This window comes from Talpa occidentalis, unplaced genomic scaffold (genome assembly GCF_014898055.3).
Source record: "Talpa occidentalis isolate TD23 unplaced genomic scaffold, MPIMG_talOcc4v2.1 talOcc4.10, whole genome shotgun sequence".
Taxonomy (NCBI): Eukaryota; Metazoa; Chordata; class Mammalia; order Eulipotyphla; family Talpidae; genus Talpa; species Talpa occidentalis.
Genome location: NW_023600993.1, coordinates 34,889,728 through 34,916,761, shown reverse-complemented (window position 1 = coordinate 34,916,761; position 27,034 = coordinate 34,889,728). Strand labels below are relative to the sequence as shown.

The 27,034-nt window shown below is 52.6% G+C and overlaps 4 protein-coding genes across 10 annotated transcripts in view; 3 read left to right on the top strand and 1 right to left on the bottom strand.

Moving 5' to 3' along the window:
• The window catches only part of IP6K1 (inositol hexakisphosphate kinase 1), a 41,446-nt gene extending 29,114 nt beyond the window's left edge, over positions 1-12,332 (top strand). For all 4 annotated transcript variants that reach the window (XM_037529289.2, XM_054693996.1, XM_037529292.2 and 1 more), the window contains exons 3-6: positions 4,372-4,582; positions 7,775-7,956; positions 10,865-11,040; positions 11,591-12,332. In XM_037529289.2, coding sequence (XP_037385186.1) covers positions 4,372-4,582; positions 7,775-7,956; positions 10,865-11,040; positions 11,591-12,124 — 1,103 coding nt within the window. In that variant the 3' untranslated portion in view covers positions 12,125-12,332. The remainder of the gene's footprint in view (positions 1-4,371; positions 4,583-7,774; positions 7,957-10,864; positions 11,041-11,590) is intronic.
• A 3,099-nt stretch (positions 12,333-15,431) lies between these two features.
• GMPPB (GDP-mannose pyrophosphorylase B) lies at positions 15,432-17,867 on the top strand. Its single transcript, XM_037529283.1, has 10 exons — positions 15,432-15,529; positions 15,664-15,797; positions 15,930-16,010; positions 16,097-16,145; positions 16,285-16,427; positions 16,626-16,784; positions 16,867-16,945; positions 17,020-17,147; positions 17,231-17,413; positions 17,496-17,867. The coding sequence occupies exons 2-10, from the start codon at positions 15,669-15,671 to the stop codon at positions 17,625-17,627; spliced, it is 1,083 nt and encodes a 360-aa protein (XP_037385180.1). The 5' UTR covers positions 15,432-15,529; positions 15,664-15,668; the 3' UTR covers positions 17,628-17,867.
• The window catches only part of RNF123 (ring finger protein 123), a 26,940-nt gene continuing 17,742 nt past the window's right edge, over positions 17,837-27,034 (bottom strand). For 2 of the 4 annotated variants that reach the window (XM_037529223.2, XM_037529230.2), the window contains exons 27-37: positions 26,149-26,326; positions 25,301-25,375; positions 25,077-25,164; positions 24,899-24,986; positions 24,733-24,817; positions 23,313-23,452; positions 23,017-23,205; positions 22,855-22,930; positions 22,567-22,651; positions 18,705-18,847; positions 18,143-18,561 (exon numbers count right to left, since the gene is read on the bottom strand). In XM_037529223.2, coding sequence (XP_037385120.1) covers positions 18,230-18,561; positions 18,705-18,847; positions 22,567-22,651; positions 22,855-22,930; positions 23,017-23,205; positions 23,313-23,452; positions 24,733-24,817; positions 24,899-24,986; positions 25,077-25,164; positions 25,301-25,375; positions 26,149-26,326 — 1,479 coding nt within the window. In that variant the 3' untranslated portion in view covers positions 18,143-18,229. Of the gene's footprint in view, positions 18,562-18,704; positions 18,848-22,566; positions 22,652-22,854; positions 22,931-23,016; positions 23,206-23,312; positions 23,453-24,732; positions 24,818-24,898; positions 24,987-25,076; positions 25,165-25,300; positions 25,376-26,148; positions 26,327-27,034 lie in introns of all 4 variants that reach the window. The other 2 variants (XM_037529255.1, XM_037529248.2) reach the window with 2 other exon arrangements.
• On the top strand, positions 19,284-23,378 carry AMIGO3 (adhesion molecule with Ig like domain 3). The gene has a single exon (XM_037529270.2). The coding sequence runs from the start codon at positions 19,595-19,597 to the stop codon at positions 21,116-21,118; it is 1,524 nt and encodes a 507-aa protein (XP_037385167.1). The 5' UTR covers positions 19,284-19,594; the 3' UTR covers positions 21,119-23,378.

Genomic DNA, 27,034 nt, shown 5'->3' with positions numbered 1-27,034 from the left:
AAAAATGATCAAAGGACTTGAGCAGACATTTCTCCAGAAAAGTATAGATGACCAATAACCACATGAAAAAGATGCTCAATATCATTAGTTACTAGGGAAATGCAAGTCAAGACCACCATGCATTACCACTTCCCACCCATTAGGATGGCTCTTAAAAAAAAACCCAAATATTGTCAAGGATGCGGAGAAATGGGAACATTGCTGGTATGAAAATCAAGTGGTATAGCCACTTTGGAAAACAGATTGACAGTACTTCAAACAGTCAAACACAGAATTACCATATGATTCAGCGATTCCATTCCTAGCCAAAAAGTGGGAAAACCCATCAATAGATGAATGGATAAACAAAATGTGATATATGCTTAAAACGAGATAGTATTCAGCCATAAAAAGAAATGGAGGTCTAATGCATGCTACAATGAACCTTGGAAACACGCTATGGGAAATATACTAGACACAAAAGAGTCCGCTTATATGAAATACTGTCAATAGACACATTTGTAGAGAGGAAGTAGACTAGAGGTTACCAGGGTATTGATAAAGGGATAATGGGGAGTTAGGATTTATGGGTACATAATTGTTGTTTCAGGGGATGAAAAGTTATGGAAGTAGATCTAAGTGATAATGGTTATGACTGTACTTCATGTGACTATTGTACATTTAAAAATGATTAAAATGACAAATTTATGTTGCATATATATTTACCACAATTTTGAAAAGTAAATAGAGTACTTATTTAAAAAAAAAACCTTCACCCAAATATAATCTGTCTCTATTTAAAGCAATATTATAAATGCCTAGAAAATTAGGAACTAATGTCATTTCAGCTAAAAGGTGTTTGATTTTAATTTTTCTGTCTGTATTCCTCTTAGGTGTGAGTAATGGGAGTTCTTTTTTTTTTTTTTTTTTTTTTTAGAGGCATGTATTTATTTGTTTAGACGTGCACTGGGTACAGTCAGAAGCGTGGGAGGGTGAGAGAATTCACCAGAGCCAGAGCGGGGAGCAGAACAGGCAGAAGGACCGAAGTACACTGCTGAGGGGAGCAGCGGGCGGCAGGAGAGGTCTGCGCGCCATGTGGGACCCTCCTCCGGTGGCCGGGGAGCAAACCGGCACCGCAGAGACTGTGAGCAGCTTCGCAACCCAGCGCTCAACCGCTGCGCCCCCGGGGAGGCCCCTGGAAGTTCTTTTTTAAGTTAGGATCAAAATTATTTTACTTAAGCTGGTGGTAGAGTAGATCGCTAGTTTGATTTCCAAATTTCACTTACTCTTGGAGGAATCTTCTTCCTTTCCTACTCACAGCATAGCCATTTCTTCCCTATCAGGTAAAATGTTCTGTGTTAGCCAGTGGTATCCTGGGATACTCAAAGGTGTGTGTCTACAAAGAATTAAAGATTTCCAGTATAGCTTTTATTTATTTATTTTTTAAAGATTTATTTATTTATTTATTTATTTATTTATATAAGCACTGGGTACAGTCAGAAGCACAGGAGGGTGAGAGAATTCACCAGAGTCAGAGTGGGGAACAGAACAGGCAGACCGACGAAACACATTGCTGAGGGGAGCAGCGGGTGCGGCAGGAGAGGTCTGCATGCCATGTGGGACCTTCGCCGGTGGCCAAGAATCAAACCGACATTGCAGAGGCTGCGGGCAGCTTCACAGCCCAGTGCTTAACTGCTGCGTCACCAGGGGAGGCCCCAGTATAGCTTTTAGATGACCTTGGAAGACATAAATAAAATAGCTGATTGTAAAAGGAGAGAATGATAGATTGGACTATATAAAATTAAAAACTAATGTTTATGAAAATACACCTTCAAAGAAAATGAGCAGATAAAGGTACTTGCAGTACATATAACTCACCAAAGATTATTTGCCAGAAAACAATTTGATAAATTTTTAGTGGACCAGATCAAGTAAAAGAGAAGGCATAAATTTTCATTATCAGCAATGATTAGATGTGTCACCAGTACAGATTCTGCAGATATTTGAGACATAGATGCAACACAATTTTCTTGAAAGACACAAACTACAAAAACTCACTCAAGAAGAAATCGATCATCTTTATATAAGTCCTACCTATTAAACCACTTGAAATTGGAGTTTAAAGTATTTTAGCAAACTCCAGGACCACACAGCTAAATTGGTGAATTCTTTTTTTTTTTAGAGATTTATTTTGTTTGTTTATACAAGCACTGGGTACAGTCAGAAGCGCCGGAGGGTGAGAGAATTCACCAGAATCAGAGCAGGGAACAGAACAGGCAGACTGACAAAACACACTGCTGAGGGGAGCAGCGGAAGGCAGGAGAGGTCTGCGCGCCATGAGGGATTCTCCCCGGGATCGAAAAGGCGCTGCAGGGGCTGTGGGGCAGCTTCGCAGCTCAGCGCTCAACCGCTGTGCCACCAGGGGACACCTTCTACCAAATATTTAATAAAAATACTACCAGTTCTATGCAAACTTCCCAAAAGTTGAAGAGTGGATATATCCCAACGCATTCTATAAGGCCCTTATAAGAAAATAAATGTCCCTCTTGAACATAGATATAAAAAATCCAGGCAAACTTTTAGCAGATTGAATCCAGTGGTATAATAAAGATAATATGACATGACCAAGTAGGATTTCATGAATAATGCAGGGTTGGTTTTAACATTAAAAGTTAAGTAATTTGTCATATTAATAAACTAAAAAAAGAAAAAACCTTATGATTATCTCAGTTGAGGCAGTAAGGACATTTGGCAGTATCTACCTTTCACTCTTGGCAAAACATTAGCAAGAACATTCTCAGGCAATTAGATATAGAAGAAAAGTTCTTTAGCCTGATAGAAGGCAGCTATGAAAAATCCATAGCTAGGATTATACTTAGTGATGAAATAACTGATTTCCTCTATAAGATCAGGAATGGGGCAGGGATGCCTGTATTCTACACTTGTGGTCAACTCCTGCAAGTTCTGGCCAGTATAGTTAGGCAAGAAAATGAAATAGGAATCCACTTTGGAAAGGAAGAAGTAAAACTGTCTTTATTTGTAGACAACATAGAATAATGTCTTCAGCTAAACTGTCTATCAAGTATTGGTACAGAATAAAGTTCTTCAAAGGGCTCAGAAAACTGTCTTCCTGAACACTGGTTCTTAGGCAGTAACTTGAAGATGTATTCCACTTAAATAAATAAACCAAGAATAGGGAAAGGCAGGGAAGTAGAAGAACGTGGGAGGAATGGAAGGAGGGTCCCGGCATGGGAGCTGTGTGGCAGGCCTGGGGGACACACTAGATTAGAGCATGAGGGAGAGCCCGGAGACAAAGATTGTAGACCAGAGGGCACACAGTCATGAATAAAATTGTCTGGTAAAGACAGAGGAAGTTACCAAGGTGGGAACCTGCAGGAGAGGTAGACATTATGTAAGAAAGCCAGGGATGCATGTGAAACCCCCTAAAGAGGGACATAAATTTAAACAATATGATTGGAATGTAAGAAAAATCTATTTTACCTTGATGTTTTAAGGATTTTGTTTTCTAAAAGGACTCATGGATTGGGGCGGTGCCCACCTGGAGAAAGAAATGACCCCAAGAGTAGGATATTCTTGATGTGTTCGTCATGCTTTTCACTAATTTTCTGATTATCGAGCCAGTTATGCACACCAAGAGTATAAAAGAGAATTGTAACTGACAGAAGATGGGCTGTGGAAGCTATTAGACAAAGGGCAGCCTGGGTCTTCATTTATTTATTTATTTTTTTTTTTTGAGTCTCCTGTTTAAGTTAGATTTCTGGGTATAGCTATAATTTAACTCCTTTGGCAACGACCCAGAAGAAAAGACAACCTGTTTATTAAAAATGGACACAACAGCATGGAAGACAGAACGTCATCTCAACTTAGGAATGCCAGTATTTTGGTGGAGTGACAGCTCTGTCTGTTGAGGCTAGAATAGCCTGATGCTCAGTGTGGGCAGAAAACATATTTTGGGAACTGTCTTAGAGAAGTTTTGATATCTCTGTAGGTCACACCATCAGGCAGAAAGAAATTGGATTTAGAGGTGCACACAGACAGGAAGTGACAGCATCATAAGTAATTCATAAGGGTTGAATTACTTCAGGTAGTTCTGAGCTGACTGACAGCTTAGAAATCAATCCCTGACAGTGAGAGGGTTAAATTAAGAGTAAAAAATACAGATTTATCCAAGACCAAAGATATATAGCAAACTTAGAGGGGTGAGTGGCCTCTATCTTCTGGAAAGATGGTATTTACTGGTCCATGTTCCTGCACTGATCTATGGTTGGTTCAGGTGATGCCTGCTGCAGGTGAACAGTGAACACTAGCAGCTGTGCTCTGCAGACCCAACCTGTGACATTTGTTAATTACCTGCCCTTTTTTTTTAAATAGGTGTGGTGTCTGTGTGTTTTGAGGGGGACAGTGATGGTTATATCAATTTGGTGGCTTACCCTTACGTGGAAAGTGAGACGGTGGAACAGGATGACACACCAGAGCGGGAGCAACCTCGACGCAAACACTCCCGCCGGAGCCTGCACCGGTCAAGCAGTGGCAGTGACTACAAGGAAGAGAGAGTCAGCCTGACCCTTGAGACCTCTGAAAGGTAAGGGAGGGGTGAGCAGGGTTGAAGGTGCAGGTCTGGCTGGTCCTGTCAGCACACTCAAGTCCTGACATATCATAAAAAACTAGGTTCAAGGTTGGGGGATAATGATTGGCTTTTTGGCCCACCCACATTGCTGTGGCCTATCTGCTTTGTGTCACATCGCCCCAGTAATGCCTCCTGAGTACACATGTATCTGTTCAAGAGAGAGGGAAGACTTTGGAAGCAAGGACACCCTTTGTCCTGTGTTCTCCAGCTTTCTTATGACTTGCACACCCTAAGACAGAAGGTCAAATTGCACTGGCCCACATCTGAGACTCTTGTCTACTTTCTGACCTGCAGGATGTCAGAGCCCCAGGGCAATGAGAGTCCATCCAGACTCATATTCTTTAGGGGCTTGGATGTCAGACCTCTCTAAGACTCTAATACCAGCTGTTAACCCTTTTCTTATATCTAAAATTTAATTTATTGTACTGGAAATTGATTTTTCTTACGGATTAGGTAAATCTTTTACAGTTATGTTTCTTGATATTTCATGCAAAAAAAAAAAAAAAAGTAAACTCCTTGGTGGTTATAATTAAAAAGACAGACTGGGTCTCCCTGGTGGCGCAGCGGTTGAGCGCTGGGTTGCAAAGCTGCCTGCAGCCTCTGCAGCGCCGGTTCGATCCCTGGCTGCTCCCCAGCCACCAGAGGGGGGGTCCCACATGGCGCGTAGACCTCTCCTGCTGCCCGCTGCTCCCCTCAGCAGTGTACATCAGTCCTCCTGCCTGCTCTGCTCCCCGCTCTGGCTCTGGTGAATTCTCTCACCCTCCCGCGCTTCTGACTGTATCCAGTGCTTGTATAAATAAATAAATAAATCTTTAAAAAAAAAAAAGAAAAGGACAGACTTAAAAATGTTGATAAAGGGCCTTCCTGGTGGTGCAAGAGATTAAGTCTCAGCACTATGAAGCTGTCTGCAGCCACTGAAGCACGAGTTTGATCCCCGGCCAGGGAGCTGACCCACATGGTTTTGCAGACCTCTCCTGTCTTGCCTGCTGCTCCCCTCAGCAGTGTATTTCAGTAAATCTGCCTGTTCTGTTCCCCACTCTGTCTCTGGTGAATCCTCTCGCCCTCTGCACCTCTGCCTGTACCCCAGTTCTTGTATGCATAAATAAATAAATCGTTAAAAAAAAGTGTTGTAAAGATGTAGAGTACTCTATATCCATTGCTGATGGGAATGTAAAATAGTGCAGCCATTTTGGAAGAAAATTAAACAGCTCTTTAAAAAGTTAAATCCAGGACTTCCACAAAAAGAATTGAAAAAATATATTCACACACAAAACTTGTACAGACATTTGTAGCAGCATTCTTCCTAATATCCAAAATGTGGAAATAACTCAAGCGCCCCTCAACTGATGAATGGATGAACACAATGTGGCATATTCCTACAGTAGAATATTACTTAGCTATAAAAGATGAAGTGGGCCTCCCCGGTGGTGCAGCAGGTTGAGCGCTGCGCTGTGAAGCTGTCTGCAGCCTCTGCAGTGCGGGTTCAATCCCGGCCGGTGGGCAAGAATCCCACATGGCACGGCAGACCTCTCCTGTCGCACCCGCTGCTCCCCTCAGCAGTGTATTTCTGTTGTCTGCCTGTTCTGCTCCCTGCTCTGTCTCTGGTGAATCCTCTCACCCTCCTGCACCTCTGGCCTGTACCCCAACTCTTGTATAAAAATAAATAAATCTTTAAAAAAATAAAAATAAGAGATGAAGTATTGATACATGCTGCAGCATGGATCAACCTTGAAAAAAATGCTGAGTGAAAGAAGCCTGTCACAAGAACCACATATTGTAGGTCCCATTTATATAACTATTCAGAATAGTCAAATCCTTAGAGATAGCCAGGGGCTAAGCGGGAGAGGAAGATGGGAAATGACTGCGAATGGTGATGGGATTTGTTTGGGGGATGATTGTATCATGAAATTACTTCATATTTAGTGTTGACTCAAGAGTCAGTTTCAGTAAGTAGGATGCTCTATATGACTCGACTTAGAAGTTTAAAGTGGGACTTATTCTCAGATATGGCAGCACACAGTTTCCCTGACGTCAGGTCAGTTCAGCAACACAAGCTGCACATACATGTAGCCCATAGCTCTGTAAGGGCCAGGGTGGTCCAGACTCCCACAATGTGTGATGTGTCATTTCCCATGTCCTGGTCAGGTCCTCTCTAGCTGGGTTTGCATCTCTGATGCCAGGAGAGGACTTCACGTTCACTTCTTTACTAATCAGGGTCTCCAGATGTTGAATATTCTGTGGAAAATGGGCGCCAGCCTGTAGATGCACTTCTACGACTTCCCTTTCATTTTCCAAGGGGCTTCTTCTTGACCGGTGATTGTGGGACCTATGGTCTTCAAGTGATAAGAATAATCCCCAAGTACCTAGCTGGCATTTGATGCCTCCCTCTCAAGAACTCTTTAGAATTGGGCTTTCTTTTGTTCTCCAGAGATATATAAGTTGCTCCTGAATCATCTGATGAAGGGCAGTGAACATAGAATAAGGTCTGTGTTGTGTTCAGGGTCAGGGCCATGTTCTGAAGATGACAGCTGTATTTGCAGTGACCAGACTTTTGGGCTTGTTAGCAGAGTGTCAGAGTCACTTCCAGGAGTAAAGTTTGTTTCTTTACCAGGGCCGGGGCTGTGACAGCAGGATGATATTAAGTGCCTGAGAATTTATGTGGGTTTGCTTGGCAAATAGGCCAACCGTGCTATTTCCTAAAGGAGATCATAAATGATGTCCACGGTCTCCATGGATGGCCTCAGCAATACCCACATGAGAAGAAAATGAGTGTTTTGTCATACCAAGAGGTATTGGTGGACCCCTCTGCTTCTAGTTGAAGGGAAGTGGGGTCTGCCAGTGCCAGTGTTGCACAGCCTGCCACCCACCAGCTCACACTAGCCCCGGTGGCCAGCTCGCTCTGTGATGCACTCCGCGGGCAGTTCTGGAGAGGAGAAAGCTTCTGTTCTGAGCTGCAAACTTGCCCTATGGTTCCAAAGTACTTGTCTTCACCAGTGCTGCAGTTTTCTTTGCTTGGCAGTACGATAAGCAGCATTGCAAGTTACTTCAAACAAAGATTTTCATGTTGGGGGGAAATGAAGCTATGATAAAATTGTAGTGTTTTCGGTACTTTCCTCAGCCGCTGATAAGTGTGTGGTTCTTTTCTAGCTCCCAGGAGGTGAAGAGTCCAAAGGTGGAGCTACACAGCCACTCTGATGTCCCTTTCCAGATGCTAGATGGCAATAGCGGTCTGAGTTCTGAGAAGATCAGCCACAATCCCTGGAGCCTGCGCTGTCACAAGCAGCAGCTGAGCCGCATGCGCTCCGAGTCCAAGGACCGAAAGCTCTACAGTATCCTTGTCAGCACCGTCACTGCTGCCACCGGGTCCCCTGTGTGAGGGCACCTTCCGGACCATGGCAGAGGCTCTCTCTGTTCAGGAACCCCTCTTGCCCCTCTTTTGTTCTCATCTCTCTCCTTCAGATTCTTGTTCCTTTGCTTCTTATTTTCATCAACACATTTTTTTCTGCCTTTGGGGCTGGTGAGACTGCTTAAACTTGGCTGTCTTAGAACAGTATTATCCAATAGAACTTTCTGTGACAATGGGTATTTCTGTATCTCTGCTTTTTTGGTACGGCAGCCACTAGCCACACCAAATAATTGAGAAGTGGCTATAATGATAGAGTTACTGAATTTAAAATTTATTTTAAGTAATTTAAATAGCCACTGCGGCTAGTGGCTACCATATTTATCAGTGAATGTCTGGAATCGGGGATCCGAATGTACACATGCATTTTCCCCCTCCCCAAGAGATAATATTAAAAAGGAAGTATGTTTGATTTTCAGTTTCTTTTGGTCTAAAGGTAAGCACCAAAACTTACAGTGTAAAATAGTTTTAGGATGTGAAAGTATTAGGAAATGGGAATTCTTACAAATGTTTGGTGTTTTGAAGCAGTAGACAGTTAACACTGAAAAACTGAGGGGAAATGTGTTGAGCGCTTCATATACATTTGCTCAGTTTTCATAATAGTCTTTTATGGGAAGAACTAATTCTTATTATAGATGAGAAAATGGGGGCACAGAGGAGGTAAGTGTTGTGCCAGTGAGTGGCCAAAGCAGTAATTAAGAACCGATGCTCGGGCCTCCCCGGTGGCGCAGTGGTTGAGCGCTGGGTTGCGAAGCTGCCCACAGCCTCTGCGGCGCCGGTTCGATCCCCAGCTGCTCCCCGGCCACCGGAGGAGGGTCCCACATGGCGCGCAGACCTCTCCTGCCGCCCGCTGCTCCCCTCAGCAGTGTGCTTCGGTCCTTCTGCCTGCTCTGCTCCCCGCTCTGGCTCTGGTGAATTCTCTCACCCTCCCGCGCTTCTGGCTGTACCCAGTGCATGTATAAACAAAACAAACAAATAAATAAAACATGCCTCTATTAAAAAAAAAAAAAAGAACCGATGCTCTCAGTCACTGTGCAATATTTCTGTAGGCTTCTTTAAGTTTTATTGTCATTTGTTTATAGTGGATGACAAGATTAATGAAGGCCAAACCTAATGACTTTTCATTAAGGAATTAGGATATTTTAAAATGTTCATCAGAGTGATGCTAAGTGTCTTATCTTCAAGACTCTAAGGTTGCTTCTTAGTCCCCAAACACAAAACTGAGGTCCAGGCTGTGAGCCATAATGACTTTTGGCAAACACATGACAAGCCTAGACTTCTGTAAACTAAGGTTGTTACAGACGTCAGATTTGTTGATGGTGTGGGTATCAACACCAGAAGACCAGGACCATAGAGACATTTTAAGCAGAAGGTCCTAGAAGTTACTATTTCTAGTAGCGTTAAGAGATGTTTAAATATATAGTCCACTGGTTTGAAGTATAGTCAGAAAATGACAAGATAGAAATTTAACTCAGGGTTTTTTGGGAAAGATTCCTTTTTGGGAATGGTAAATCTGATTTTTCACTTTTGTATTAATGCTATGAAGATGTCTTCCTTATTTCTTAAGCCTAGGTGAGGCACTAGCTTGAATAGGGCGTTAGTTTACTGTGCTGTCAGGGATAATGTGAATCTGCCCAATCTTTAGTTTGTGTATGCCTGCAAGACAGAGCTAAAGCATAAAATAAAAATGACTTCAGATGTGATACATGTGATACATGCAATGGACAATTATTCAACCATAAAAAGGAATGAAACTCTGCCACATGTTACAACATGGATGAACTTTAAAAACACTTTGCTGGGCCTCCCTGGTGGTGCAGGGATTAAAGTTTCAATGCTACCAAGCTATCACCAGTCACTGCAGCATGAGTTCGATCTCCAGCCAGGGAGCTAACCCACATGGCGCATATCTGTCCTATCTCGCCCGCTGCTCCCCTCAGCAGTGTATTTCAATAGATCTACCTGTTCTGCTCCCCACTCTGTCTCTGGTGAATCCTCTCACCACCACTACCACCCCCCTCCCCACACCTCTGGCCTGGACCCCGGTTCTTGTATGTATAAATAAATTTTTTTTAAAAGCCCACTACTTTGCTAAGTGATATAACCAGACACAAAGGACAAATGTTAAATGATTTCACTTACATGAATCATACCTGGAATGCCTAAAATAGAAATTCATAGAGACAGGAAGTAGAATAGTGGTTACCAGGTTCTAGAGGGAAGAGGAATGAGAGAGCTGTTCTTTAATGGGTACAATTTTTAGTTTCTGTTTGAGAAGATGAAGTTTTAGAAGTGGATGGTAGTGATGGTTGCATAATAATGTGAACGTATTTGATGTTGAATAGGCATAAAAATGGTTAAAGTGATAAATTTTAGGGGCCTCCCTGGTGGTGCAGGGGTTAAAACACAAACTATGAAGCTGTCTGCAGCACGAGTTTGATCCCCGGCCGGCCAGGGAGAAACCCACATGGCGCAGCAGACCTCTCCTGTCTCACCCGCTGCTCCCCTCAGCAGTGTATTTCAGTAGATCTGCCTGTTCTGCTCCCCGCTCTCTCTGGTGAATCCTCTCACCTCCCACACCTCTGGCTTATACCCCAGTTCTTGTATGCATAAATAAATAAATCTTTTTTAAAAAGTGATACATTTTACATTATATATACTTTACCTTGTTAAATTTTTTTTTTAAATAAGTCTGGGGTGAAATCCACTTAAAAGTTTGTGAATATATTGGATTACATTCAATGAGATCACCCCCTTTTGTAGAAAAAAGGTAGTACTTTCCCGGTTGGGCTTGATGGTAAATGCGACTCCCATTCTCCTTGACCATGGTCCAGAGTTCCTCCTGCTTGAGAACGTGGTGCACCACTTTAAGTACCCCTGTGTGCTGGACCTGAAGATGGGCACCCGGCAGCACGGTGATGACGCATCAGCTGAGAAGGCGGCCCGGCAGATGAGGAAGTGTGAGCAGAGTACGTCCGCTACACTGGGTGTCAGGGTCTGTGGCATGCAGGTGAGTCACCCCTGGTGAGTGCCTCAGTGCTGCTGCTTGCATATTTTGGGTTGCACATGTACCTGTCTGCTACCCGTGCCAGGTGTCCTCCTGGCCCGCGTTGGTCCAGAATCTCCTCCAAGAGGGTGAGTTCCCTACAGGGTGCTGAATATGTCTTTGTAGGTATGTTCCTGCAGCCCTCTTGTCTTTACCTGTTGACCCTGATCTGGTCTCTAGGCGCAGAGCCACTGTGGGAGCCTGTTGCTTTGACAATGGGGCAAGTAAGACTCTTGTCTGTCAGCAAGATGTTCCTAGTTTGAGTCCAGCTGGGTCCCAGGGCAACTTGAAGGAGGGGTCCAAAGGTGATGGCAGAGAACCCGTAGGCCTGGCCTCCACTCTCTCCTGGCTTTACGGCAGGAAAACAGGTGAACCTCGCCTGCCCAATCCAGGTGTGCAAGGGTGGGCAGAAAGGCTCAGGTTGGTCCAAAGTGCTTCCCAGACAGTGCTTGCCCAGGGCACTGTGAGGTATCTGGCCTCTCTGGTACTCACTGTCTGTCTCCTGGGGTTTCAGGTGTACCAGCTGGACACAGGGCATTACCTCTGCAGGAACAAGTACTATGGCCGTGGGCTCTCTATCGAAGGCTTCCGCAACGCCCTCTATCAGTACCTGCATAACGGCCTGGACCTGCGGCGTGACCTTTTTGAGCCCATCCTGGGCAAACTGCGGGGCCTAAAAGCTGTGCTGGAGCGGCAGGCCTCCTACCGCTTCTACTCCAGTTCCCTGCTTGTCATTTATGATGGCAAGGAATGCAGGCCTGAGTCCTACCTGGACCGCCGGTCTGAGCTGCGTTTCAAGCACCTGGACACAGGGCTCCCTGAGGTGGCTTCACCCAGTGGCCCCAGCAGCAGCCCCAGCAGCACCAGCCCTGAGGCGGGATCCTCCTCTCTACCCAAAGTGGATGTCCGCATGATTGACTTTGCACACAGCACGTTCAAGGGTTTCCGGGATGACCCCACTGTGCATGACGGGCCAGACAGAGGCTACGTGTTTGGCCTCGAAAACCTCATCAGCATCATGGAACAGATGCGGGACGAGAACCAGTAGGCCCAGCTCTGGACCCTCAGAACTCCTTCCTCTCCACCCGCAGGCAGGGACCATTGCTCTGAACTCACCGTGAGGACACACAGACTTGCTTTTAAAGGGTTATATTTCTCTTTGGTGTAAACTAAAAGAAATGTTTTTAGCTGTAGCCTGGAATCCATATATATAAAGTGCAGGAGGGCAGAACACACATCCTCTCAGCCAGGCTCCTTCGCGCTGTGGCTCTGACTGCTGTGTCCGGGCTGACTTAGGAAGGAAGAGGTGTGAGGTGTCCCTGGCGGGCTTGGCAGCAGGACACTGCCCTTGGACATTGGTTTCTCTTGCCTAGGTCTTTGGGGGTCTGTGATGCAGGGCCCTGTTGGTTGTGGGGTGAAACCTGACTGATGCAGGACACCTCCATTTCCCACTCATCCCTTGCTCCTCGGAAGTCAAGGGGATTGGGTGCCCATCTTTTGGGGGACCTTTGAGTCTTGTTTTGGTGGGTGTCAGCCAGCTCTTTAAAAGATGTCCAAGGCACTGTGGGGCCAACTGTCTGCAGCTGGATCCACCCTTGTTTCTCACCCTGGCCTAGGCTAGATTCATGAGGCTGGGCTGAAGCCACATTATGGCAGAGGGTAGGCCCTGGGTTCCCTAGGAACTTTTTGGCACTTGAACCTGCTCCTCTTCCTGCCTGCATACCCCAGCCAGCCTTCTCACCAAGTCCCCTTGTCCAAGGAGGCCACCCCCTTTTACCCCAAATAGAAGGAGGCTCTGCTCTGTTTGCTGAGGAGAGTAGATTTCCCAGCAGGCCTCAGGGCCTCTGGCAGCTCTGGCCCAGATAGTATTTGCAGTTCTTTTGCTGTGGGGAGGAGTCCTCTTCCTCCTCTAGCTTGGGCAGCTGTGCTGCCTCTGGACTGGCTGCTCCTCCCAGGGCTTAAGGGCTTTGGTCCGCTCAGGGTCTCTCCTTTCCCCAGGCCAAGCTCATGGTAGCAGCCCGTGTGAGGAGCTCCTGGCTTGTGAGGAAGAAAGTTGTTTGTCTGCTCACAGGGACATCACCTGGACCCTTGATGCAGGTGCCTAGATTTTGCTAGTGAGAGTTTTGTCTGATCAGTTCTGGGGTTCGTCAGTCTGTTCATTTGTCTCTCTGCCAACCCCTTTCTCTTGGGATCCTTCTGGGGCGTGGCCTTGCTCATGAGTAAAAACTGATTTCCTTCATGCTTTCCTCAGCAAAATATTCTTTTTCCATTTCTTAGCTTTTGCCCCTGTGCCCTTTCTCAGCAAGTGCTACCTTTTTATAAATGGTAGCAAAATGAATAGTAGGAGGTGTTTTCCTGCTGGCCCGCTCTGTGAGCCCACTGTGCCCCCCCTCAGCACACAGTGGTATGGTGAAGGCCCAAGGGGTGACCCTTTCCTTTCCTGTGGTTTTAGTAATTTTTGTTGCCAGCTCTTAGTGGCACAGAGACCTGCCACCTTAGTACATGTGCCCAGGAGGTGAGACGGCACTCTTTTAGCCAGTGCCACGGTTAGTGCCCTTACCTCCGAGCCTAGGGCCACTGTCATTATCTCTTTTGGCATGTCCTCTTTGGACATTAAAGGCAAGCCTGCCAGCCTGTGTTTGTGAGGGGCCTTAGTAACTATTGGACTGGTCTCCTGGTCCTTAGAGATGCAGCCTCATACATCTTAAAAAGGCGCCTTGATGGATCCTCTTTTTTGGTCCTCAGACCCTGGTTCCATTGGTGTGCAGGTTCCCATTCCTTGGGGCTGGGAGGGGCAGCTTGCCTCTTTTTGGTCAGCGATGACCGTTTTCTCCTGTACCTTCCGTGGCTTCCGCCGTAGGGGCAGTAGCTCTTCCTTAGCGTGGGCAGTCATTTTCTGTCAGGGCAGAGGCCAAAAGGAAGGGTCTAGGGCCACTAGAGACCCCCTTGATTGAACCTCTCTAGCGTGGGGATGTGCTGTGCCTCCCCAGTTACTGTGTTCTGGAGCGGATGGTGCCCCATTCTGTTTCTCTTCCTAGTGAGACAGGCTGTACCCACTTACATCCAGTGTTTTCCTGGCACTGAAAAGAGCAGTTTGACCTGGGATTTGCTGCTTGTTTGCCAGGGCAGGGCCCCTCTTTTCAGCAGTCTAACATTTGGAGATGGAGCCCTGTCATCCGGTGGGCAGTGGGCATTTGCGTGTGTGTGTGTGCACTGACCGCCGCTGCTCTTTCCTCCTGCTCTACGCGGGAGAACCCTCCCTGCCAGGTCCTGCCTTCCTCGCCCCAACATGGGACCAAATGCAACGCGGGATCACTGGTTGGGGTGTTTAAATGACCCCTCTATATAGTGCTTCCCTGGGCCATGTGGACACCAGCCCCCTGCAGGGGTGGGTGGGGTGGGTGGTGCTTCAAGAGAAAGGGGACCAGCATAGCTACTTGCCAGGGACCCCCACCCACCCCTCCCTCACATTGGGGCCTGTGCAGTAGGCCTGGGGATTCCCCTTAAGGGGCCCAGGCCTGGGCTGGTTCAGTAGCCGCAGTTCAGCTGCTCACATTTGGCCACGTGCACGTTCCTTAGCTGCAGAGAGCTTTGAACTTTAAAGCTGTTCAATTTGGTTTTGTTTGTGCCGACTTAAAACATGTTTTAATGAGGAAAAAAAAAAAGGAGACCCCGTCGGAGGGGCCTGGTTCCTTTGCTTTTGGGGGAACTGTAAGGTCTTGCCTCTGGGACTCGCTCTCTGCTCCATTTTCCTGGAAGCTGCCTAAGCCCGTCCACAACGCTGGAGGCTGCGCCCCCGGAAACTACACGTGGCTCCAGCCACGTCTCCGCGCAGTCACCGTTTTCTCCAGATTGGACCTTGCGTGCGGGGAAGGGCGGGGTGCTCGGCCCGAGTCCGCCTCTTTCTGCACACACCTAGCGCTGCCCGCCCCGCTTGTGTCCGAGGTCGTGTATGTCAAAATAAAGCCGCTCGAAACAGGCGTGTCAGCGTCTTCATGAAAATCCCAGGGTTTCCGGGAGAGGCCTGGCGCCCCGACCCTCCTCGCGTCCCTCCGCCCTCGGCCCGCTGCTGCCGGGCCAGCTTGCAGGGAGGGGCGCGGCGGAAGCGGCCCTGGGGCCGCCTGCCCTGGGAGGAGCGCGGGAGGAGCTCCGCCCTTGGCGCCAGTTCCGCCTTTGGATCCGCCAATGACCAGCTGACCCGCGGGCGCCGGGCCCGGTCACCATGACAGCCGGGCGCGCTCGGGCTCTCATTGGCTACGTCTGCCGAGGCGCCGCACCCCGGCGTTCCGACGTCGGCGGCCGTGCCACGTACTCGGCTGTGGATTGGCCCGCACGGAATCGCGTCGCTGTTCACCGGGTCAGGCCCGAGTTCCGGGCCCGCCGCCCTCTCTCCCGCGTCGCGGCCCGCTGTGGCGGCCCGGGTTTCGGCTTCCAGGCGGAGTCCACGGACAAGGTAGAGCCAGGGCGGGGCAGTCCGGCAGGGGAAGGGGTTGGGGACGGGCTCGCCGGCGTGAGTGTGTGGCAGGGCCCGGCCAGGCGGGCCGCGGACGCCTTGGAGACGGGAACTCCCTCCCCGGCCGCCCGCAGGCGCGATGAAGGCGCTGATCTTGGTGGGCGGATACGGGACGCGGCTCCGGCCGCTGACGCTGAGCATCCCGAAGCCCCTGGTGGACTTCTGCAATAAGCCCATCTTGCTGCACCAGGTGGAGGCGCTGGCCGCGGTAAGGCCCGGGGTCTGGGTCGGGACCTGGTAGGACCTGGCTGGACGAGGGAGGGCTGGTGCCTGGAGGGTCGGGGACGCCCGTGCCTTCCAGTTGAGCCTGCCTGTCGTCCCGTGCACTTCTGTCCGACAGGCGGGTGTAGACCACGTGATCCTGGCGGTGAGCTACATGTCTCAGGTGCTGGAGAAGGAAATGAAGGCGCAGGAGCAGAGGGTGAGGCTCGTACTCGATCCTTGTCCTTGGTCCCGCCCAGCTTCCCACCCAAGTGAGGAGCCTGACGGGTGCCTTCTCCCTTTCAGCTGGGAATCCGCATCTCCATGTCCCATGAAGAGGAGCCTTTGGGCACAGGTACCAGTAGAGACAGGAGGGTCTCTTGGAAAGGGCTTAGGGCCAGGGAAAGGGCAAGATCCAGCTTGGTTGGGGCCTGTTGAGTCTCCATCCAGGGATTCAGACCCCAGAAAGATGGTGACCTTTTCCCCTCCCCTAGCTGGGCCCCTGGCACTGGCTCGTGACCTGCTCTCTGAGACTGCAGACCCTTTCTTCGTCCTCAACAGTGATGTGATCTGTGATTTCCCCTTCCAAGCCATGGTGCAGTTCCACCGGCACCATGGTCAGGAAGGCTCCATCCTGGTAAGGGACCAGTTCTTCCTTCTCTGACACACTCCGGTACCCCCATGCCCTGGTCTTAAACCACACCCTCATATGGTGGGTGCAGAGCTGTGCAACATGTGTCTTTAAGCATTTGGGGCACAGTCCCTGAGACTTAGCACAGCATATATATCAAGACTTAGCAGCACTGGACTAGGCTTGAGGTTTCCCTGCACTCAGGTGACCAAAGTGGAGGAACCCTCCAAGTATGGTGTGGTGGTGTGTGAGGCTGACACAGGCCGCATTCACCGGTTCGTGGAGAAGCCACAGGTGTTTGTGTCCAACAAGATCAACGCAGGCATGTATATCCTGAGCCCTGCGGTGCTGCGGCGCATCCAGGTGTGTAGAATCCTGCTGGGCGGGCTGGGTAAGGCAGACCGCCACCGCCATGACCTTGCTCACCAGCTGCCCACTCCCACAGCTGCAGCCTACGTCCATTGAGAAGGAGATCTTCCCTGTCATGGCCAAGGAGGGGCAGCTATATGCCATGGAGCTGCAGGGTGAGGCAGGAAGGCCACAGGGTGGGGGTGGTCTGTGGCTGGGCTGAACCCCCTGATGCATTCCCTCCCTACAGGCTTCTGGATGGACATTGGGCAGCCCAAGGACTTCCTCACTGGCATGTGCCTCTTCCTGCAGTCATTGCGACAAAAGCAGCCTGAGCAACTATGCTCTGGTCCTGGCATTGTGGGCAACGTGCTGGTGGTAAGGTTCTTGACTAGCCCATAATTAGCCCCCTCAGTCTTAGGGAACAGATGGTCCACTTGTATTTTCCCCACTATTCTCAGGACCCAAGTGCCCGCATTGGCCAGAACTGCAGCATTGGCCCCAACGTGAGCCTGGGTCCTGGTGTGGTGGTGGAGGATGGCGTGTGTATCCGGCGGTGCACGGTGCTTCGAGATGCCCACATCCGTTCCCACTCCTGGCTCGAGTCCTGCATTGTGGGCTGGCGCTGCCGTGTGGGCCAGTGGGTAAGCCTATGGGCTGGGCCAGATGGGGAGAGGGGCAGGGAATGCACCTGCCTCACTGACAAGGCCTGCCCCTCCCCCCGAGGTGCGCATGGAGAACGTGACCGTGCTGGGTGAGGACGTCATAGTTAACGACGAGCTCTACCTCAACGGGGCCAGTGTGCTGCCCCACAAGTCTATTGGCGACTCGGTGCCAGAACCTCGCATCATCATGTGAAGGGATGCCTTGGGGCTGGCTGAGCCCCTTTCCCCCACTGGCAAGGGGAGCACTGGCGTGACACATCAGAACACTCTGGACTCATTGCCATTCATCTGAGGAGGCTGAAGCTGTTGGACACCTGCCTTCTCCTGTGGACAAAATCGGGCAATGCCCTTGCTAGACATACCCGACAAAACCTACTCCTTCAAAAAGGGCTGGGCCAGGGCTGTATGGAATAATAATTTAATGCTCACTGTGGCCCTGACTAAAAGTCAAGCTCAGGCACGATTAGGGCACGGCTGGGCTCCTGCCAATGAGGATACACAGGCAAGAAGGTTGCACATGGCAGGGTGGGGAGCTGGAGGACAGGGGAAAAGGGGGGTGCTCATAAATAGGGCCCAGCCTGGGTCTGGGTTCAAGGGTGGAGGTTCCTGTTGTCAGCCAGGCAGACCTAGGTGGCCGAGGAAGTGGCATTTGCGTTGGTTGCCTTCTCCCAGTCCTCTACAGACACTATGGTAGCTTTGCAGAAGAAGCAATCCTTGTTGTTCATCAGATGCTGGTTGATGCAGGCTCTACAAAAGGGGGGAGGGGGAGCAGAGTGTGTACCCTTGCTGTTCCTGCTAGCCAGTCCCCCACACCCATGAGGTCCACTTACTTGCAGGACTTATGGCCACAGGGCTGGAACACAGCAGAAATAGGGTGAGCATAGCAGATGGGGCAGAGGTCCTCCTCACTGGTGGGCTGCAGGAAGCACAGTAGGAGTTGGAGGGCCAGACAAGTGGGACGTGCACTACATAGTACACAGTTACGCCCCGTGGATTTGGTGGTGTAGACCCGCTTGCTGTAGTGCCACTTACCAGGGAGGCAGCCGCTGCCTGGGCAGATGCGGAGGTCAGGTGTACCAGCATTTGTTCCACCTGGGCCAGCTCCTCAACACTAATGTAATCTGTGTCTGGGGGGGGGGGGGGGAGGTAGAAGGGATCAGGCCAAATGTGGCCCCAGAACTCATAGCCTCTTGGGAACCCCCACCTGGGAATTTGCTCTTGAGAATCCTGCACAAATCCCTCTTCCCTGGCCCACCCTCAGCCCACTCACAGCTCTGCAGGGAGAAGCGCTTCCGGTCAGGGGCAGGCAAGGCTGTGCCAGGGGCAGGGGGCTCTGGCTGCCCCAGGAGATAGCATATAGAGCGGAGCTGGAAGCAGGGATCGGCCAGGAGCACTGATGTGGCTCGCTCTGTCCTAGGTGGGAGAGGGTGCAAGAAGGCTCAAGGGGCCTGTGAAGGGACTCTACTGAAGGGGTGGGGGGTGGTGTGACAATTCAGCCCAGTGCACACTACCCAGTTCCTCCTCCCCCAGCTCCCTGTTCCCGGCCCCGGCCCCACTCCCACCGGGCCCTTGATCCCAGTAAGGACCCACACAGCCTGGGTGCTGGTTTATGGAGGCCCAGGGGAGCCGCCAAAAGACAATGAGTCCACCTGCTCCATAATACATATATTTACCCTTCAAAGAAAACACAAATAAAAAAATTAGTTTAACGGCACGCCTCCCGGCCTTCCCCTTCCACTCGGGGAGATGTGTTCCCCAGAAAGCCCCCAGTCAACCACAAGTGGGGGCACAGGTCCTACTCAACGCTCCCTCCCCGGGCTCTTAGAAGGCTCAGCGGGCTGGGAGGCAGCGGCCCCGCCCCTCCAATGGGAGCCCCGGGCCCCGCCCCCAGGCCCCGCCCCCGGGGAGTATTTAGCTGCCGAGCGACCGGGGAACGCTCAGAGCCGGGGAAGCTGGAGATGCCTGTGCCGGTGGGGCACCGCCCCACTTCACAACCTAGAACTGGGGAGCGGTCAGCAGTGCCGGCTGGGGTTGGAGCCCACATTCCTCCTCCTGGTCACCCAGTGTGCCACGATTGTGGAGCCAGAGCATAAGTAGGTGAGTCCCGGGGCCACACCCTGCGCACAGAGCGCCCCTGACCTGCCCCTACTGGTGGCAGCCATGGCCTGGCTGGTGCTGCTCAGCGCCCTGCTCTGCATGCCGCGCCCTGGACTAGGCACCCTAGACTCCGAGGACTTCCTGCCCCCCGCACCCCACAACTGCCCCTATAAATGCATCTGCTCTGCTGACCTCCTGAGCTGCGCAGGCCTTGGGTTGCAGGATGTGCCGGCTGCATTACCACCCACTACTACAGACCTCGACCTGAGCCACAACGCACTCCAGCGCCTGCGCCCCAGTTGGTTGGCCCCCCTCTACCGTTTGCGCGCCCTGAACCTAGGCCACAATGAGCTGGATATGCTGGGTCGCGGAGCCTTCGCCAATGCCAGCAACCTCAGGCTGCTAGATCTATCATCCAACGCACTGCGGGTGCTCGGTCGCCACGACCTGGAAGGGTTGGGGGCACTGGAGGTGCTACTGCTGTTCAATAACCGCCTGGCGCAACTGGACGAGCATGCCTTCCACGGCCTGGGTGTGCTCAGCCGGCTCTACCTGGGCTGCAACAAACTAGTGTCCTTCTCTTTCAACCACCTGCACGGCCTGGGCACAACCCACCTACGTACCCTGGATCTCTCCTCCAACCATCTGAGACACCTCCCTGTACCTGAGCTGGCCGCGTTGCCTGCCTTTGTCAAGAACGGGCTTTACTTGCACAACAACCCACTGCCCTGCGACTGCCACCTCTACCACCTGCTGCAGCGCTGGCAGCAGCGTGGACTAAACGCTGTGAGCAGCTTTGCCCGAGAATACATGTGCCTGGCCTTCAAGGTACAAGCATCCCGCGTGCGCTTCTTTGAGCACAGCCGAATCTTCGAGAACTGCTCAGCTGCCTCGGCTCATGTCCTAGAGCAGCCTGAGGAGCAGCTGCATGTGCAGGTGGGTCAGTCTCTGAGGCTGCACTGCAATGCCAGTGCCCCTGCTGTGCGCGTTGCCTGGGTATCTCCACAGCAAGAGCTGCTGGTGGCACCAGGATCCCGCAACGGTAGCATTGCCGTGCTAGCTGACGGCAGCTTGGCCATCAGCAATGTGCAGCCATGGCACGAGGGGGTCTTTGTGTGTCTAGCCACCGGGCCCCGCCTGCACCACAATCAGACACACGAGTACAACGTGAGTGTGCACTTCTCGCACCCTGAGCCCGAGGCTTTCAACACAGGCTTCACTACACTGCTGGGATGTGCCGTGGGCCTGGTGCTGGTGCTGTTCTACCTGTTTGCACCACCCTGCCCGGGCTGCCGCCGCTGCTACCACCGTACCAGCCTCTGCTGCTGCTGGCCCCGAGCGCCCAGCCCACTCCAGGAGCTGAGCGCACAGTCCTCAGTGCTCAGCACACCACCTGACACGCTCAGCCGCAAGGCCAGTGTTCACAAGCATGTGGTCTTTCTGGAGCCAGGCCGGAGGGGCCTCAATGGTCGCGTGCAGTTGGCAGTAGCTGAGGACTTTGATCTCTACAATCCCATGGGCCTACGGTTCAAGGCTGGCTCTGAGTCTGCTAGTTCCACAGCTTCTGAGGGTCTGGTGATGACCTAGGCTGCCCAGGGCCCCGACTTGCCTGCCTGCTGCTTGCCCTGCTCCTTGCTGCCACCCAGAGAGAGCTGCCAGATGCTGGTGGGAAGCACTGGGCTTGGTCCGTCAGCCTCCTGTGTGGGCCTTGATCTAAACTACAGAGGGGTTGGGATGTCTAACCTCTCCCCCAAGTCAGCACAGGACCCAACGGCACTAGGCCCTAGCAGTACCTGTTCATGCCCATTTTCTGTACAACTTCCTGGTACCCAAGTGTGGTCCTAGAACCCAGAGCCTCTTGAGTACCCCAACCTGGGTATTTGCCTTTAAGAATCCTGGCCAAATCCCTCTTCCTTGACCCATCCTCGACCTATGTCCCAAGAGGACAGAAACCCAGGCCCTTCTGGAAGGACCCTTGCATTAGAGCCCCGGCTCCACCCTCCAGTTGAGGCAGCCGGCATGGAGCGCTGGTGAAGAACTAAACATAACCTCCTGCCCCTTCCCTAGGGGACTGGGAGTGGGTAAGAAAAGGGCTCCAGAAGAAGACCTAGTCCCCACCCCCATTGTGGAAAGAGGAAACAAGCCTTCCCTCTGTTGAAGACCCATCCACCAACATCCAACCTAAGTCAAGCTTCAGAACTCCACGCAGCGTCTGATGGGCAGGTATGAGGCAGGGGGAAGGCAGGCATGGCTCCTCAGGAGACCTCTAGCAGGGGTGGGGCAGGGGGGAAGGCCTAGCCTGACTCCAGTCGGTCTGGTCATATTCTCTTGGCCAGGGACATCTACAGGTTATTCTGAGGGTACATGGGCTCATGAGACAAACAGTAAGGGACACCATGACCTGCACGCCCAACTTTACAGCAGTAAAAAGGCTGCTGAGCCTGGCCAAGATGGAGGGGCTGAGCCGGCACTCCCTGTCCCTCCGGGATGGAGCCTCTTAAGGACTAGCACTGGTGTCGGTCTAATGGCTGAGGCAATGCCCCGGCTTCAGACATATCTCATCACTTCCACTGTCAGGAGGCAGGGAGGAGGGAGGATCTGAGAGCCTCTCCTGTGTGGGGCTGAGACGGAGGCCCCCTCTAGTGTCCTGGACCCAGCTGTCACGGAGTTTCTTAATAAAAGTCACACAGGTGCACGGCAGAGCCTTCGCCAACGCAGGCGGCAGCAGTGTGTGTGTGCGGCTTTTGATGGCAGCAGTGCTGCCCTGGACGTTGCAGGATGGCAATCCCCTACCCGGGTACAGCCACAGCCAGTGGACCTGATCCCAAGCCAGGCAGGCAGGCACCCTACTATGCTGAGGTCCTGATTCGCCTACTCCAGAGTTGCTGCCGCCGCTGCCACCTATTTCAGCAGTTCCCACTTGACTGCCTCCCTGCGTCAGAACCCCGATGCCGAGGTCCACTCAAACACCGAGCTGCAGGGAGCCCCTGCTGAGGTCCCTTCCATCACTCGTGCCCACAACCCCTCATGCTCACCCTGAGGCTGGGCCGTGCACAAGGAGTCGCACCAGGATGCCCGTCACTGCCACGAGAATAGGGTAGTGGTCCACACTCTCCAGGCCTAAGGGGAAGGAAAGGACGGCGATGAGCTACCCCCACACTCCCACTGCAGGGGCTCCAGGCCTGACGGGCTAACACCGTCACCCCACTGCACTCCCCATAGAAGGCTGGGGTGCCAAGCCTGCAGAATGGAAGCTCGGACATTGCCACGGGAAAGGAATCAAGGCCTGGGGTGTGTCGGGTGCAGGGCATCTAGGTCCTCACCAGGCAGCCGCAGGGTGACCACGCGGTCAAACAGGTTCCTCTCAGCCGTCACTCGGTTCAGCACCTGGTTCAGCAGCTGTGAGGGCAGGAGTCTTGGTAGATGGGTGGACTCACCACTGGGGTGTCCCCAGGGTGCCACCTTCCTTGCCCCAATGGACACACCTGTGCAAGACGTCGCAGTAGCATCTCAGAAGTAGGCTGGGTCCAGTCGAGGAATATCTCAGGCACCAGTGTGATGGTCATCTCCAAGACACGCAGCAGGCTGACCGACAGGTCAAAGCAAGTGGCACATACCTTGAGCTGCCGACTGTCCACAAAGTTCCGCTCCAGGCGTTCAGCTGCCTGCTGGATCTGAGCCACCAACAGGAGGGTGAGCAGTGGTCAGTGGCCTAGTCACACCAAGGATCACGCCTCGTCATCTGCAACCCCCTGGCTTACAGGGCTCCCCCATGACCCACCTCCTGGATCATGCCGATGAACTCAGAGAAGGCCCAGTTGAGTTGGTTGAGGACGCTGTTGAGGAAGCTGGGGGCCACGTCAGGCCCCTGCCGCAGCAGGTCCGCCATGTGCTGCTGCAGCAGGGTGGATGGGCAAGGCTCTGAGGGGCGAGAGAGGTGGTACTGTGGGGGACTCCAGTGCAGACCCCCTGCCTGTCTGCCTCCGCCCTCACCCACTGCTGTAAGGATACAAAGATGGCTCCCTGGGAATGCACAGCTCGTGAAGGCAAGGGGACAGCGTGCAGTACTGCCTGGGGGTTCCGGCTAAATCTGTCCCTCTGTGCCCTCCCTCTGCTTGGTGAGCCACAGCTTGCAGTTGTTTCTAGCCCCCACACTACACCCGCTCCTGGGCCTAGAGCAGCCCCCACCTTACCCCTGCACCAGCCTGGCCCCCAGAGCAAGTTATTACCACATGCCCTTCAGGAAAGACTAGACCTAGACCCCACTTCACTTGTATCGAGGCCAGTTTCCCCCAGAACCTAGTCTGAGCCCTGCTGTCCTCTAGCGCCCTTGGGCTGGCCTTGGCATATGGCCGAGGTGGTGGGCGCCAAGTCTGGGCCGACAGGCAGCGGTAACCAGAGCCCTCAGCAGGGCTGGGCATACCTCCCCCGCCCCCCCTGCAAATCAATAGTTCTGCAGCAGCAGGACCGTATCTGGCCTCACCGCTACTCTCCACTTGCAGCTCAGTTTCACCCTGGAGACAGGACCAAGGCAACTGGCAAGGACTTGCTCTGTAACTTTGCATAAGGCACTAGGCCTCGGGGGATACCCCCAAGCCCTAACACTGCCCTAATGGGCAGAAACATACACTGGGGCGAGGAGAGCCACAGTGGGGTGAGTGCAGCATGTGTCAGCTAGTCTCCGCAAGCGGGACAGCCCAAGATGTTGGGGTGGGTTTAGGTGAAGGTCTTTAGGCTCACAGGACTTGGCTAGACCATGGCCCAGGAGAAAGCGCTGCCTCTGCTCCCAAGCAAATGTCCTTTCCTCCAGGAAGTCCTAGCAATGCCTGTGGGGCTGTGTGTACCCTTCTGACTCAGGTGTCCAAGGTGTGGCACCAGCAGATGGACATGTGTTGGAGGCCAGGGAGTTGGCTCAGAGGACAAAGGTCCTCAACCTGCATAAGCTGCCAGCAGCCTGAAAAGATGTTGCCTCTTTTCACTGTGACCCCCCCAGTGTGTCCAGGCTCCACGTGCACACACAGGACTGAGGAGCAAGGAGTCCCAGAGTGTCCTAGGGACGGGAGGAAGCAGAGAAATGGCAACCCCAAGAGCCAGGGAGTCCGGGGCCCACCCTGAGCCCAGGAGAGGGTAGAAGGGCAAAAGTCTGAGAGAATCCCAGAGCAGCGGGCAAGGGCCACAGCCTGTGCCACCTGCATACTTACTCTGGAGGCTGGGCAAGTTGGCGTCCTCAGGCTTGGTTTTCAGCAAGTGTGGCAGCCGTGTATAGCGGTACCCGAACCCACAGCCCTGGGGGCGGGGGCAGCGGGAGGTCAGTGGGGCAGGTAGTCCTTCCCTCCCTGCAGTCGCCTCCTCTCCAGCCAGGCTTACCCTCCAGAGCCGCACCAGGATCCAGTTGGTCTGGGCCCAGGGCCGCTGCTCATAGGGAGCCAGGAGGCTCCTCACCATGGCAATGCGCCTGCGAGGGCAAGGAGCAGTAGGCATGGGGCAAGGCTGGGCTGGCACTCAGGCAGGGCAGGGTGCATACCCGACCAGAACCCCCACTCACTGCTCCTCAGGGATCCGCTCCACAGCCCGCAGGGAGTGTGGGTAGCACACGTAGCTGGCCAGGGCCTGCATCAGTGAGTCACGGATGTCTGCCGGGACAGGCCAGACTGTCTCAGCAGGTGCCTGGCATGTGCCCTGGCCCCCAAGCCTCAGGCCTACTTGGTCAGCATTCTGCACAGAGATGCCACCCTTCTCCATCCCCCAAGACTCTGAAGGGCACCTCACCAGTGCCCACGATGCGCGTGTCAGCAAAGTGTTTGGCAAGGATGGCGGCCAGGCGGGTCAGGGTCTCCTCATAGCCTGCAGAGTGAGGTAACCGGAGCTGTTGGCTGGGCCAGACTCCAAAAGCAGGCACGTCCCTCTGGGTAGATGGGCTTAGGCAGTGGGCCCCAGTGCTGGCTTCCAGGGCCAGTTTGGGCCCAAGTCAGCATCTGGAGACTGGATGGGGCATTCCCTGAGAGTTGATGTGAGGCTAAGGTACAGACTCTCTGGGGTGAAGGCAAGTCTTGGCAAGAGTCCCGACTAGGCTCAAAACCATCTTGACGTACATACGCAACGGCACCCACCACTCCGCCTCTGAGGACAATAGCCTGCAACTAGCCTGGGGCAGGGCAGGGTGGGCGAGGGACCTAAAGCCTGATCCAGACATAAACTGCCAAGCCCAACCTAGAATCAGGGGTCTGCAAGAGGCCCGGGCTACGTGGCCCCCAGCAGGCCCCCGCCCTTGCTGTAATCTACGCAGACAAGCCACTGTGAGGGTGCCACACCCCATGGCAGTACCATGGAGCGAGGGTCAGAGGCTAGGGGCTCCTGGACCACAGTGGCACCAAGAAGGAAGTAGACATTTCGTACTCCATTTTGTCTATTTCCCTCCGGGCACCAGGGAGGAGCTGTTGTTTCTGTGGCTGCCAGTAGCAGGCAGGGCCTTCCATCACGCGGGGTTCTCACAATGCTCATCTGGTGCTCTGCGGAGCAGAGTAGGAGCTGCTCCCCGCTCCTCGGCGCATGTGTGCTGCGAGGGCACACACAGAAGACCCTTTTCTGCCCCCTCCCATCCTGAAAGACCCTCTCACCTGGGAGCTCCTCCATGCTGTGCACAGGGCCAAAGTAATTCTTGAGAGCACTGTAGCTGTTGATGGCCACACTCAGGTAGAACTCGGGCATGAAGGCAAAGAGGGACCCTGTACGGTCTCCGTGCTCAATGGTTCGCAGGCAGACACGCAGCAGCCAGTAGATGTCCAGCATCTTCTCCTGCAGGAGGCACACAGGGTGCTGCTGGGCTGTTCACAGAAAGGGTCACGGGGCATGGCTTGGTCTGGGGATCAGCAGAGGCCTCTCCAGAAATATGGCACAAGAACAGGAGTCCAGACAGTGGGTCAGGAGAGGCGGTAAGTACTCTGCAGGCAAGAAGGGCATACCCAGCCTGGCCAGGGCAGCACTACAACCCAGACCAGAACCCCGGTTTGCAATTTTTAAAGGTACAGAAGGTTTTAAGCCAGGTGACCAGAGTCTGTGTTGGAACACTGCCTAACGCAGCAGGGGATAAGTGCTGACAGGGAAGTGAGGAAGCTACAGCCTTGCCCAGGCCCAAGATGGCAAACAATGAGACTAGATGGCTGGGAGCAGAGATGTACTAATGGGCTGTGGGGCAAGGAAATGGCTACCCTCATTTTGGGGGGGTGACAGTCTTTGCAGCAGTCAGAAGTCCTGGAGAAGCAGGCCTAATGTAGGAAGGGGCAAATGTGGCTTAGGACACATGAAGCATGAGGGGCCGAGGGATGCCCCCACAGAGGTGGTGATGAGGAGAGCCTAGGAACTTAGAAATTTTGGGTTTGGAGCTCAAAGGAAAAGGTGGTGGGAAGGCAGGGCACAATGCAACTGCTGGCAGAACGGAGGCCATGAAAAGCGCCCCCCTGAAAAAAAAGTGGCCAAGGGCCCTGTTCCCGATAGACTGGTTCT

What these genes read in the sequence shown, in the direction of transcription:
- GMPPB (XM_037529283.1), top strand. Translation starts at nt 15,669, where the DNA reads ATGAAGGCGCTGATCTTGGTGGGCGGATACGGGACGCGGCTCCGGCCG. An exon ending in TGAAGGCGCAGGAGCAGAGG is followed by an intron (nt 16,011 to 16,096) that starts GTGAGGCTCGTA and finishes TCTCCCTTTCAG; the next exon opens with CTGGGAATCCGCATCTCCAT. An exon ending in ATATGCCATGGAGCTGCAGG is followed by an intron (nt 16,946 to 17,019) that starts GTGAGGCAGGAA and finishes CCCTCCCTACAG; the next exon opens with GCTTCTGGATGGACATTGGG.
- AMIGO3 (XM_037529270.2), top strand. Translation starts at nt 19,595, where the DNA reads ATGGCCTGGCTGGTGCTGCTCAGCGCCCTGCTCTGCATGCCGCGCCCT.